Genomic DNA, 14,860 nt, shown 5'->3' with positions numbered 1-14,860 from the left:
GTTTCCTTTCACTGTGCAAGGTTGCATACCGTGGAGGGGACTATTTAACTTACCTAAAATAGCAAGAGATCTTTGGTCATTTGTTAGAATAGATTCTTGCAAAAGCTTATCTTCTTCAAACTAGAAGATAAGCTTTTGAGAATGGGGGTTATTTAGTCTTCACATTCAGTTAATTACTTACCGCACTATTAGAACTGATGCTTCCGAACAGCACTGGGTCAGGTTTATACATTACACGAACATGTCTGCAGCTGCCAGGTGGAATGCATCCTCTCTTTTGTCTCCTTCTGCCTAACTTGGAGACCACTTCTGGCTCTAGACAATCTCTAAAGTTCTCTTGGTTCAATAGCAAGTTCCAATATCATTGCCAGTGTTCTGTGTCTATCCTCTCAAGTCTCTTCCCCACGCCAGCCTCTTGTTTGGATTCAGCTACATGGGTTCCTGCCATTTAATGCTCAGAATCTCTGCCTAAAATCCCTCATCTCCTAGCCTCCTTCTTGTGGCCTCAGTTCTTTCACCCTAGCTGGTCTCCCACACTCTGGATCTCCTGGGCTTTTACCTACCTAATATCCTTGGTTGACCATCTCAATGCCAGACCATGACTGCTGCTCCTTCTGATTTAACTAACTGCTTAACTTGCTTTTCTCGTCACTCAACCAAAACTTACTGAGCACCTACTATGTGCCAGACCCTGAGACAGGTGCTGAGGATACAAAAATGAGTAAGACACAATATCCTCATCTCAAGGAACTCACAGCCCAGTGAGAAAAAAGCACTCGAAAACAGATTTACAATACAGTGTGCTATGTACAATAATAAAGCTAAGCACTGATATTACAGGAGCAAAGAAAAAGTACTTAACCTCTCTAGGAAGCAAAGGATTATAGGATGAAGGATAAATAGTAATTCACCAAAAAAGAAGGGGAAGATAATTACACAGAAAAAACAAAGACATGGAAAAGACAGACTATGCAGGAAACCACAAGCAACGAGGTATAGCTAGGGCCAGAAATGAGAGGGAGCAGTTTGTAGGAAACAGGTATCGGAAGTGTCAGAGCTAGATCACAGAGCTCTGGCCTTATCCTCTGTGAAAGGGCAGGCACCACTGAAGGGTTTAAGCAGGAGAATGTCAGAGTTAGGTTGTATTTTTATTTGACTGATGGCCTAGTGAAAGAGTCAAAGAAGACCAGTTAGAGCTATACAATCATATAGGCAGCGGGGGACTAGGAACAGAATTAGAGCTATGGCAACATGAACAGAAAACAGATGTGAGATTAAATGAGCATACCTTAGTTGTTTATTTGTATGAATGGGTGCGGGGAAGGGAAAAGTCAATGACAACTCACAAATTTCCAAGACAGAACAGAAGGACAACATATGCTGAGGTAACTAGGAAGCCTATAGGTGTAGAGGCCCACCTAGATGTATCTACTAGCATGAAAGAGAAGTCTAGAATGAAAAAAATAGCAAATCATCTCAGCCTAAGGGAGCAATCAGCTGAAATGCCTAGTAAGTCAGGTTATAGAAAGAAAACTGGGGTAATCGTCGCATAATAACAAAAACCTCCACCTACCAGTTCTACACTGTCTTGGGTACCTGACCCAAACCCGTTCTCCTTCGCTGCCAATACTATAAAGGCTGGAAAACCAAATACTCGCTTTCCTGAACTCCTTTGCAGTTGGTGGTCATGAGACAGAGTTCAAGCCAATGAGGTATAGCAAAGCTCTCCTAGACAATTTCTAGGAAAGCCTCTATTTTCACTCATTCAGCACCAACAATGTGGCAGGCACTGTTCCAAGAAGGGGGAATAAGGTAATGACAGAATAAAGTCCCTACCTGTATGGAGTTTTCATGGTAATGGTAGGAAGACAGACAAACCAAAAATGAAAAATGGGTAAATACATTAAATGTTGATAAATGCTAAGGAAAAAAGTAGGATATGGAGATGAAGAAATCCATGGAGATAGTAGTTGGGGTGGGGTTGTTATCTTAGTGGTCACCCAAAAGTGATATTTCAGTAGAAAGCTGAAGAAAGACAGTAACTAATAGATATAGTTATCTGGAGAAGACTGGAACAAACAAGTGCAAAGGTCCCAAGGTTAGAACATATAAACACACACTAGGAATACAATTCAAGGAGGTATATACAGATGTAGCCTGAGGGGGAAGAGTGGTACCACACGAGGGCAAAGAAGTGGATGGGGACCAGATCCAGTGGTGTGCTGAAGCCACTTGTACAGACTCATGGCAGCTCACAGGAGCCAAACATGTCCATCTCTTCCCAACTCAGGTTTCAGTGACTTCATGTTGAAACAGCCACCGTGGGAATATTTACATAAGGGAAATCAACAAACATTACAAATCAAGGTTTTTTGTTTTCCTGGAGAGTTGGCTTACCAGCACATCACTGGCAATCCTCTTCATTGTTAGCACTCTGGTTTTACTCTGGGATAGCGGGAAGTCATTGGAAGGGTTTGAGTATAAGAATGACATCAATTGATTTAAAAAGATCATCCTGACTCAAAAGGCACAGTTGTGACTGGAGTACCCCCATTCTTCATTTCTTCCTGCCTTTAACATGATGCCATCCCACACCCTGAGAAAATGACCTAGAAAATCACAGAAATGCCAGCTTTCATGATATTTAGTTGCTGAACCAATGCCAAAGCTACCAACTTCCATGTTTCTTGGTTTGTGATGAAAACAAACCCGGTTGTTTTAATCTCTGATGGTCAGGTCTTCTCTTGCTTGCAACTAAAGATATTCCCAACTGATACATGTGGAGACTAAAAGTAGAGATGGTAGGGCTTTCCCTGTTCAGCTCTTCCACCCCTCATCTAGTTTCCCAACCACTGATCCTGATGTACACTGTAATCACATTTCAACTTTACATATACCTATAGCGCAGGCCAACAGAAAAATGGAAGACCTCAGATACCCACCTCTTCCCTATTAGGTGCGTCAGGAGGGGCCGTGGCTGCCACTGCCAACAGCTTGATGGGAGTTGTGGTATCACTGAAAACATCCGACACTTCCTGAGTCATGGCCTCCTGCATCCGAGCTTTTAGATCCTTAAAAACATTGTTTACATATGAAAATGTCCAGATATATCCTCAAAGCATATCTACTAATGCCCTTACTTCACTGACATTCATTCATCTATTCAGTCTTTCCTTCAATAAATATTTATTGTTAACTGTGTACAAAGCACTGAGCTATTACAGAACAGATGTAATTTATGAATCCTGCCCTCTAAGACATTAGTGGTGTAGAAGAAATAAGACATGACCCACATGTCCCTAGAGATTGTTCCACTCAATCAAGGAATTCTATTTCCTTTCTTGGTGGCCTCTATGAAATGATACTGAGAATCATGAGGTTGAGCCCAAAGAAGGCCCAGAGATGAGCTAGAATTCCATACCATTGCCAGTGCTGGCAGGGCCTGATAATGATCACAGTAACTGTAAGGATTGTTCGGTGGATGTAGTGTCAAATTTCTAAGCAATTTATTATCTTAAGAAGAAAGAAATCAAGAATGGGAACTTTTTTAATCCAGGTTTTTTCAATTAAGTTTTCTAGAAAAACTCAGTAACAAATATCTGTATCAATTTCTAAACATGGGTCTAAATAAGAGTATTCTTAGAAGCCATGAACAAGCTCTTTTCATAGTCATCACATTTAGTCCAATTTAAGTTTTCTGGATTTATATAAAGAAGTCTCCATCACCCTCATTGTTTCCCAAGGTGGGCGGCATAAACTAGCTGGTGATACCTGAGATAATTTTAGGTGTTACATGGGCAAATGTTTTTATTTTAATAATTATGTGTTTCTTTTAAAGGATAATAGGAAAAAATACTAGCTTACCAAACCCAAGATTTCAGGATTATTACAAAGTTTTATTTTACTTATTTATTTATTTATTTGAAACAGAGTCTCACTCCGTCACCTAGGCTGGAGTGCAATGACATGATCTTCAACCTCTGCCTCCCAGGTTCAAGTGATTCTCCCACCTCAGCCTCCCAAATAGCTGGGATTACAGGCGTGCACCACCATGCCCAGGCCACAGAGTTTTCTCTTAAATAAATTTAAGTTTTAAAAAGAAGTCCATTTTAAGAAAAATATTGGCTAAATAAAAGTACAGATGATATGTGGATAGAGCAAAAATCACAACAGGGCTCTTGACTGAGTGGAATTTGGAAAACAAATTTAGTTGCTACTATATACCAGCAAGCTTTTTCCTAATAAGCTCTAGATTTCCTTGTATCTTTGGTCACACTCTTTTCATTTTTCCTAGATGCCAGAAATTATGTATTTTTCAAATCTCTCTCTTCCTTCCCTCATCTTTCAATAATAGGAAGCATAAAAAGTAAAATGATATGTGCTCCTGACTTCTACCTTTAAGGAGTCCTGGAGCTGAGATGCAAGTGCTCGCGCCTGAGGACTCTCCCCTTCCCCTCTGGCAGCCAGGTCAGCCAGCTGGGCTGTCAGCTGGTCCACTCGGTCACACTTGGCGAGAAGATCTTGCCGATAAGGCCCCATCATTACATTAGCCAGACGATGCCCTTCGGCCACAAGCCCCCGGATGGCAGCCTGACCTGGACCAAGAGAAAAACAATGAAACTTACAAGACCCAGAGGAGACAATTACAATGCCATTCTGCAGTGTGGTGCAGTGTGGTGTCTTGCTCTATCACCCAGGCTGGAGTGCAGTGGCATAACAACAGCTCACTGCAGCCCTGACCTCCTGGCTCAAGCAATCCCTCCCACCACAGCCTCTCAAGTAGCTGGGACTACAAGTGTGCACCACCATACCTGGCTAATTGGTTTTTTTAGAGAGACAAGGTCTCACTATATTACCCAGGCTGGTCTCGAACCCCTAAGCTCAGACGATCCACCCGCCTCAGCCTCCCAAAATGCTGGGATTACAGGCATGAGCCACCACACCTAGCCAGTTCTTTTTAACACTTTATTTTTATTTCACTATATTTTAAAATCGTGATCTAAAGTCTATGTAATATTTTATCATATTAACCATAATTATTTCACAAGTCAGTTGTTATTAAACATTTATGCTGTATACAACTTAATGTTTATTATTAAACATATATTCCTGTATGCAACTTCTTAGAAAGATCTCTAATTATTTGTTAGAAAAAAAATCCCTTAATTTCCTGAGTCAATAGGTATGAACTTTGTTTAAAGCTCTTGACATCTAATACCAAATTTAGAAAGTTTGTACTAATTTATTTCTCCAGTAAATTATACATGTGCCCAACGCTCCAACTCCTCACAACACTGGGTATAACTAACTTAGAATTTTGTCTTTTTTTTTTTTAAGAGACATGGTCTCTCTCTGTCACTGAGGTTAGAATGCAGTAGTGTGATCATAGCTCACTACAGCCTGTAACTCCTGGTCTCAAGTGATCCTCCCGCCTCAGCCTCCCAAGTAGCTGGGAAGGTGTGACTACAGGTGAGCATCACTATGCCCAGCTAATTCTTTATCTTTTTATTTTTGAGGAGAGAGGGTCTTGCTGTGTTGCTCGGCTGATCTCAAACTCCTGGGCGCAAGTGATCCTCCCACCTTAGCCTCCCAAAGCACTGGGATTACAAACATGAGCCGCCATGCCTGGCCCACTTCTTGATTACATCACAGGAATTTTACTGGCTGCATTTGGAAATGTAATCACAGTTACTTATCAGCAGCTAAAGAACCCTTACCTAATTACAGATGTTACAGGACCCCTATCAACATCTTGCTTATTTGCACTGAGACCAATCTAATGGGGTTTAGTGCACTGCTGCCCTTACCGACTCCACGGTCATCCACTGTGGGATTATCAATCCACCGCTGTGCTTGCTCAATCTTGCCCTCAAGGTGTACAGCTGCTTTAGCGGGTCTGCTGTTGGCCACCGCCCGGTTGGTTTTGGTCTGCAGGTTCTGCAGGGCTGTGGCCACCTGTTTGGCCAAGGCTCGAGCCTCTGGGGAATCTCCTTTCCCCCTGCAGAGAAAAAGACAGCCATCCTGTCACACATAAACACTATTTACATTGAGATCACTTAGCTGTTAATGACAAATGCTAATAAGATGACAAATTGCTCATGATTACTATTAATTTGGTTTGAAAGGAGTGGTTTATTTATTTGGCCCTTAAATAAAAAATTAATAATTTACATTTAGATGATTTTGTCCTAGTTAAGACATTAAATATGAGTTTGCATCAGTGAAGCTCAAATCAATCATTTGGTTAGCTGAGCTCAATCAATCATCACTAGGTTAGCTGCACCCTCTGCCTGCCACCTCTGAAAGCACTAGTTCCCTCTGGAACTGGGTGGGCCCAGGCAGCCATGTTTGTTGTAGGAGCGGCTGAAGTAGTTATAGCCGAACTAGTAGTAGTACTATCTATCTTTTGAGTCCTAATTCTGCCAAGTACCGTTGCAAGTAATTTTTTGTTGTTTGTTTTTTGTTTTGAGAGGGGTTTCGCTCCATCACCCTGGCTGGAATGCAGTGGTGAGATCATGGCTCACAGCAGGCTTGACCTCCCAGGTCTCACTGCAGCAATCCTCCTACCTCAGCCTTCCATGTAGCTGGGACTACAGGCATACACCACCACACCTGGCTAATTTTTAAAAAAAAACATTTCTTAGAGAAAGGAAACATTCTCCCGATGTTTCCCAAGCTGGTCTTGAACTCCTGGGCTTAAGTGATCCTACCACCTGGGCCTCCCAAAGTCCTGTGCTGGGATTACAGGCATGACCTACCACACCCGGTCAAAAGCAGTTGTCTTATATTATTTAATCCTTACAACAACCCTATGATGTAAATAACAGTATTATCCTCATTACTAAAGAAACGAAGGTACGAGGTTGGATAACTTGCCCAATGTCCCATTACTTACTTTGATAGAGTCAGGATTCAAACCCAGCACTGTGACTTCAGAGTCTCCACTCTGTTTTGTTTTGTTTTGTTTTGTTTTGAGATGGAGTCTCGCTGTGTCACCCAGGCTGGAGTGCAATGGCACGACTTCGGCTCACTGCAACCTCCGCCTCTCGGATTCAAGCTATTCTCTTGTCTCAGCCTCCTGAGTAGTTAGGATTATAGGTGCCCACCACCACACTCAGCAATTTTTTTAATTTTTAGTAGAAATGGGATTTCACCATGTTGACTGGGCTGCTCTCGAACTCCTGACCTTGAGTGATCCACCCACCTCAGCCTCCCAAAGCGCTAGAATTACAGGCATGAGCCACCACGCCCAGCCTTCATTCTTAAACTACTATACATTTGGTATCACATAATCCCCAGTCCTTGCCATAACTGATTAAACTAGGTGGTTATCTACCTCAAGGACAAGATATCCACAGTCAGGCAAGGCACTCAATTAGATTCTGGGGGTTCTCAAAGTCCAGTATGGATAAAAGTCACTGGAGATCTTATTTTTAAATACAGATTGTTAAACCCACCATCAAAAGAGATTTGGATTAAGTATGTCTGGGGTGGGGTCAAGGGGTCTGCAATTTTAACAATCTTCTCAGATGATTCTTAGGCAGGTAACCCTGGGTCCATACTTCAAAAACACTGCATAGTCAACCAGTGAGGAGATCTGGAGCTGGAAAATGATTAGGCCTGGGCCATGGTAGCTCACAGCCGGAGACAAACCTCCAGATAAATAAACTAAGTCAACACACAGGGTGAAACAGACATAGAGGATCCCACACAGTGACTAAGAGGTGAAGGGAGGGGCTTCCCATTGCCACAATATCTGGCCACGTTCGAGCTATTGGGTTTGATGAGGTGCCTCTATTTTCAATAATCCTCTACTTTTTACTTGACCAGGACCTTCCAACCAAAGAACCTCAACCAAGTACCAACACAGAAATAAAAAGACAACCACAATTATATCACAAAGAAAAAAACTGCCCCCAAAACCTTATTCCAAAGACTTCAAATTCTAACCATTATAAAAATACAAAGAATCTGACTCATTTTCCATCTCAGGTCCTCTCAGCCATAGAAAGGTAACTTTCTGGTTAACTTTATCTGTCTCATCTGTAAAAATAAAAATAATAGGCTGGGTGTGGTAGCTCACGCCTGTAATCCCAGGACTTTGGGAGGCCGAGGCAGGTAGATCATGAGGTCAAGAGATTAAGATCATCCTGGCCAACATGGTGAAACCCCATCTCTACTAAAAATACAAAAATTTAGCTGGGCGTGGTGGTGCACGCCTGTGGTCCCAGCTACTCGAGAGGCTGAGGCAGGAGACTCGCTTGACCTCAGCAGGCGGAGGATGCAGTGAGCCAAGATCGCACCACTGCACTCCAGCCTGGCAGCAGAGTGAGACTCCATCTCAAAAATAAATAAATAAATAAAACAAATACATAAATAAAAATAATAGCCCATCTGCCAGAAGAGCTAATTTAGATTCTCTCTCTCTCTCTCTCTTTTTTTTTTTTCTGAGACAGAGTCTCGCTCTGTCACCCAGGCACAATCTCAGTTCAATGCAACCTCCACTTCCTGCTATTCTCTTGCCTCAGCCTCTGAGTAGCTGGGATTACAGGTACCCACCACCAGGCCTGGCTAATTTTTGTATTTTTTTAGTAGAGACGGGGTTTCACCATGTTGGCCAGGCTGGCAGACTGATCTTGAACTCCTGACCTCAAGTGATCCACACACCCTCAGCCTCCCCAAGTGCTGAGATTAGAGGCCTGAGCTACCTTGCCCAGCTTAGATACTCTCTTAAGAGTTCCTTTATGATTCTAAATTTTTGTAACATTCTCCTTTATAAAGTTGAACAAAGTGGGTCTTTAACATGACTCTGATCGTGGCTACTCCTGGCAAGAGGTTACACAGATGTATGTTTATGTGTGTGCTACAGTATTAAGTAATGATGGCATGAATGACCACACATGAAGGTCTGCTGTTAGCACCATTACCATTCATTACCTCTTCATCATTAAGAAACATTAAAGAGTACCTAGCATATATATGGACTTAACATTAGGTCCTAAGAGTATAGACAGCAAATTTTACATTTGACATTAAACCCTTCCTTAGTGTTATTTTAGCATGTGCTGCAGGGGTTTTATTCTTAAGAGTGAAAAATATCTATTGGAAGAAGAAAGCAGTTAGGTGCAGTGGCTCATGCCTGTAATCCCAAAACTTTGGAAAGCTGAAGTGGGAGGATTGCTTGAGCCCTTGAGTTTGAGACTAGCCCTGACAACATAGTGACACCCCATCTCTACAAAAAATAAAAAAATTAGCCAGGCATGGTGGCACGTGCCTGTAGTCCCAGCTGCTCCAGAGGCTGAAGCGGAAGGATGGCTTGAGCCTGGGAGTTCAAAGCTGCAGTGAGGCATAGTCATGCCGCTGCACTCCAGCGTGGGTGGCAGAGTGAGATCATATCTCAAAAAAAAAAAAAAGGAAATATCCCTTTTCCATATCATCAAAGTAGGTGCCATGAGAGCCTTTAGGAGAGAAGGCTGTGGAGAGGCTGTTGTTATAAGAAAAATCATCCAGGAAATGTAATTTAAGTATCTTCTATACTTACTACTTACAAAATAACATTGCTGGGGAAGGAGGAAAGTACCTTCTTATGCTTCTTCCCTTCCACATACACATAGGAGTCTTTTCATAGCTAGCCACAAAAATTATTTTCCTCTTATGTATGAGAAACAGATAGGTCATAAACATGATGTATGAAAGCAAGCCCTAGCTTAGAAATTTAAAAAGCATCTCAAAAAAGGAGTTCTTATCTTCCTAAATTTATCAATTTATAACTATGTGACCAGCAATAAGTCATTAAACCTCAGTTACATCAGCGATACAACAAATTAACATCTGACCTAGAATCGATGAGAATATAGTGGAGGAGCATCGTAAGTACATTTAACCTAGGGGAATTGAAATATGTATGAAGAAAGAAAGACAGGGAGAGGGAAGGGAGAGAGAAAGAGAGAGAAGAAAAGATATGAAAAGGCAATTTAAGGGTTAAATACATACTGTCTTCGTAGATCTGCTAATTTAGAAGTCAGAGCAGATATTTCTCCAAGGGAACGTAGAATGTCATCTCTTTCTTTAGGATCATCACATAATTCTGCTATTTTCCGAGCTTCAGCCAAAGCCCCTCGAATCTGCTCTTCTCCTTCTGGTCCACCATTTGGATCTGCAAGCCAGTTCTACACACAGAAACGGAGAAGCAGCACACTGTGATCTACTCACAAACTCCACTCTACTAAACTTAACCAGGCCAGAAGAAGGATTTCAAAAGTAATACACCAGTAATCATTTTTATAATGCTGGTCTTAATTATTGTACAGAGGTTCTTAGATAAGATGAACTCAATCTCTCATCTTTTTAAAATCAATTTTTTCATGCCCATTAGCATAAAATATCTTCCCAAGCTTTATCTCATCTCTGAATTAACCACACCTTATTAGTTCCTCAGTTCCTCAAACGTGTGTTTGTGAAATGCTTGAAAATCATTTTACAGTAGAGCAGTATCAGAAAACTTTAACCCCTAAACATTACAATGACCAAAGAGTTGTGAATTCTGGGACAAGGAATAGTTTTAATGTACTGCAATCTATATCAGGAACTAGGATTCCCTTGGTACTCTGAGTGCTTACTTTTAGCTAATTGAAGTGCTGTAAATTAAGATCTTTATTTCAAAATACAAATAAATATTTGTCTAAACCTGTGGTGGTAAAGGAGGTGTTAACATTGGTAAGTGCCAGAAGTCACTCATCACTTAGAAACCATTATCCAACCACAGTAAATGATAAGAGACAGAGAAGAAAGATAGGATATTTATGATTTAGGATATTTATGAAACATTTCTCTTTCTCTTTTATTTCCCACCCTTCTTGAAAATCACCATCACTACCTGAGCAGCATCAATCTTCTTTGCAATGCTCTGCTTTGAGTTGGTCATGGCTTCCAGCTTGCGAGCTGCATTTTCCACTTTTGCTGTGAGCACATCAAGACCCTGAGATACCTGCTGAGCTTTCTGCATGGCCACCGGTGAGGATCCTTGTCCTCTGCTCAAAACAGACATATGCTGTCATTGTACACCCTCAAATACTTAATGACAAAATATTCCCAATAGCACAGTACATGTGGTTTTCGTGAACATGCTTGGCTTTTTCCTTTTCCCCAGTAAATCTGGGACAGCACAAGAAAACAGACATAAACAAAGCAAGATGCCCAAATCACGTACTTTTTCTTTTAAAAATGCACATTAGCTTCATGGAACTGCATAACCACTTTGAAGACCAGGCCAGCAAATTTTGATAATGATTCTCCTCTTGGTAGTGATTACATAATCAAATCTAAACTTCAGTGGGAAAATGTGCTGGTGATCTTATTGCTAAGGAGGGCTTTGTTACCATAGTAATGTGTGCTTCTGAAATAAATAGTCCATTAAATTGTCTTCTTATAGGCAAGTATACATTGAAAATGTTTCAGGAGGCAGCACGCATAGTGTTAATGAAAGTGTACCATAGTGGGAACAAGCAGCTCTGTGTTCAAATCTTGATTCTTGGTACCTGTGGAACCTTGTTTATGATGTTTAACCTCCCTGGGTTTCCGTTTTCTAACTTATATAATGAAGGTAACATATAATGAAGGTAGGTAATACATTTAATACATTTTCCCCACTTATGGAGTGGCTTCAAGCATCAAAATAATATACTTGAAAACACTGGCAATAAAGCTATACAAATATACAACCTACTAATATTACTGAATTATCATCATTTTTATAATGAACCTAATGATAATCTTAAATGCCTACCTTCCACTCCTAGGCAATCTATAAATATATAAATACCGAAACTAGCTAATACTGAGCACATGTTGATAGGAAACCACTGTTTCCCACCAAGTTCCTAAAGAACTGATTTCACTATTTTCCTCTCTCAGAAATGATACGCTATTCCTACCAAAAATGATATGAGTTCATGGAAACTTGTTTCTCTATTTACTTTCCCTATTTCTTTGTTTTGCCCTCATTTTACGATCCAGATCGTTTTAATCCAAGCAGCCTGGTAATCCCAATGATAGGGGCGGTAACTTTACCATTTGGTAGAATGGCATGGCTGATTATCCTAATCAGAACTTCTAATTTTAGGATAAACTCCAAAATATCTTTGCTTCCCTTCATAATAGTATTGATTTGTCATTCATCTATCTGGCCTCTGTGGGGTTTTTTTTGTTTTTGTTTTTTTGTTTGTTTGTTTGTTTTTTGAGACAAAGTCTCACTGTTGTCCAGGCTGGAATGAAGTGGCGCGATCTTGGGAGGCAGTGGTTGCAATGAGCCAAGACGGCAATTCTCCTACCTCAGCCTCCCAAGTAGTTCAAGTAATTCTCCTGCCTCGGCCTCCCTAGTAGCTGAGATTACAGGCGTGTGCCACCATACCTGGCTAATTTTTGTATTTTTAGTAGAGACAGGGTTTCACAATGCTGGCCAAGTTGGTCTCGAACTCCCAACTTCAAGAGATCCACCTGCTTCAGCCTCCCAAAGTGCTGGGATTACAGGTGTGAGCCACTGTGCCCAGTCTATCTAGCCTCTTTTTAAAATTCTTCTGTTTTTCATCTGTACCAAAACTTGAGGTAATGAATTCATTCATTTACTGCTCGGTATATAAAAGGTATATATACACCTTTTCCTTGAAGTTGAGGCCTTCCTTTTATGTGGCAGAAGAGGGAAGACTTTTAGGAAACATAGTCTTTAGGATTTAATTTGCTTTTTTTCTTCAAATCTACTACTTCATGATGAGAGATCTTTTTGGTAAAAGTCCAACTGTATATTACAAAGTAATAACTTCTCTGAGGCTGGAAATGCAGAAATTCCAATTGTGAAAAAGTAAAACTATTTATGGGCTACACAGTTTTTTCATTCAAAATAGAAAGTTTTTATTGAGTCCTATGGGGGTAAAAATATATACTAGCAACCTAGAAACCTGTGTGACTTAACAGAATATCAAGAAGAAATTCGTACTGTATTTCAGCCACTAAAATATTAAATAGCTGGGTACACTTAAGAAAGGACTACAGGGAGATAACTTTCTAATCTTTCATCAGGAAAGGATACTGCAGGCTCCACTGTGAAGCAGGACCATAGTTACCCTTCACTGTTCTAGCCTTTTCTCTTTACAGATTAACGGTGGAACCCCTACAATAGCTACCTCATTCTCTTGCTCATACTCATCTTTCTCTACACACATACAACTGTGTATTTGAGAATTCCAAGTGAAAACTGGCGACCACACTGGGAAAAGGCTGCAGACAAAAGACACAAAAGTGAGAAATCAGAAGAGCCAAGAATCCTGTCAAACTGCACTGGCGTTTCTCTGAATGAGAACAAAACTTCTTTTTGTCTTTTTGCTAAGTTCTTGCCATGCTCATGACAGAGGAGACTGCTTCTCAGCAGGAGAAAAGATTCACTGAATTCAATGAGATCACATTTATTTAAGCTGTTTCTTTCCCCTTCAACATAGAGACTCAACCTGAAATTCCTGGAGCTTCCAGGGCTACAGGGAATCCATGAACCTCTAGAAATTATATATAACATTGTATGGGCATGTTTATATACATCTTTTTAGGTTAAGGATGAATGTTTTCATCAGATGATAGAAGTGATCTTGGTCCAAAAAAGGTTAAGAACCACTCCTTTAAGATCTGCATTCTTGGCCAGGCACAGTGGCTCACACCCGTAATCCCAGCACTTTGGGAGGCTGAGGTAGGTGGGTCACTTGAGGTCAGGAGTTCAAGACCAGCCTGACCAACATGGTGAAACCATGTCTCTACTAAAATACAAAAATTAGGCAGGCATGGTGGCACATGCCTGTAATCCCAGGTACTCAGGAGGCTGAGGCAGCAGAATCGCTTGAACCCAGGAGGCGGAAGTTGCAGTGAGCTGAGATCGTGCCATTGCACTCCAGCCTGGGCAACAAGAGCGAAACTCCATCTCAAAGAAATAAAATAAAATAAAATAAAATAAAATAAAATAAAATAAAATAAAATAAAAAATAAATAAATAAGATCTGCACTTACGCCTATTGCACTAATATTGGAGACCAGGTATAACAGTGCACTGCATGTAGAGGAGTGTTTCTGGGCCCTGTTTGTATGCAGACCTTGTGTATCCCAATTATCTCATGATGTTTCATGAGTGTCTCATCCTATTCCAAGTTTTCGTAATGTCCATACCATAAAATTATATAAAAATGAGGATCTTTTAGAACTTCATTATCACTATGGATGAGTTCATTTGTATGAATTCCAAACAAATTTATATTATATTGAGTTTTCTCAATAGCAAACTATGTGTATTTAGTTTATGGGGAGAAAAGCTCTAAAGGCCAAGGCTTTAGGAGGGTAAAAGGAAAGTAAATAATTATGAAACCAAATAAATAATCATGAAAAGGAAACTCAAAAAAGCCCAGAAATTACCAACTTAGAGGATAACCGAGTTAAATGATATTTTTATGAGGTGAAATAATTCCAGTGTTTTCACTCTATGTTTCTTTCTCCCCACCCTTCGTAAAATGTATTTATCCAAGCCAGACTTCACCATTGCCCCTTATTTTTCATAAGCCTATGGCTAGAAAATTAAAAACTAGATTTGTGTTTCAGTTTCAATTATGGAACAAGTTTCAACTTTGTTATTAGGCATTTGTATATTTTAAAAGCTCAAGCCAGGAGTGATGGCTCACGCCTTTAATCTCAACACTTTGGGAGGATCACTTGAGGCCAGGAGTTTGAGACCACAAAACATAGCAAGACCTTATCTCTACAAAATATTTAAAAACTAGCCAAGCATAGTGGCATATGCCTATAGTTCTATCTACTCAGGAGGCTGAGGAAG

The 14,860-nt window shown here is 40.5% G+C and overlaps 1 protein-coding gene across 4 annotated transcripts in view; it reads right to left on the bottom strand.

Moving 5' to 3' along the window:
- The window catches only part of VCL (vinculin), a 122,835-nt gene that overhangs the window by 20,097 nt on the left and 87,878 nt on the right, over window positions 1-14,860 (bottom strand). For all 4 annotated transcript variants that reach the window (XM_009214623.4, XM_009214624.4, XM_003903744.5 and 1 more), the window contains exons 9-13: window positions 10,877-11,030; window positions 9,994-10,169; window positions 5,808-5,998; window positions 4,396-4,595; window positions 2,943-3,071 (exon numbers count right to left, since the gene is read on the bottom strand). In XM_009214623.4, the coding sequence (XP_009212887.1) occupies window positions 2,943-3,071; window positions 4,396-4,595; window positions 5,808-5,998; window positions 9,994-10,169; window positions 10,877-11,030 (850 nt within the window). The remainder of the gene's footprint in view (window positions 1-2,942; window positions 3,072-4,395; window positions 4,596-5,807; window positions 5,999-9,993; window positions 10,170-10,876; window positions 11,031-14,860) is intronic.

This window comes from Papio anubis, chromosome 11 (assembly GCF_008728515.1).
Source record: "Papio anubis isolate 15944 chromosome 11, Panubis1.0, whole genome shotgun sequence".
Lineage (NCBI taxonomy): Eukaryota > Metazoa > Chordata > Mammalia > Primates > Cercopithecidae > Papio > Papio anubis.
This window is presented reverse-complemented; position numbering and strand designations above follow the sequence as displayed.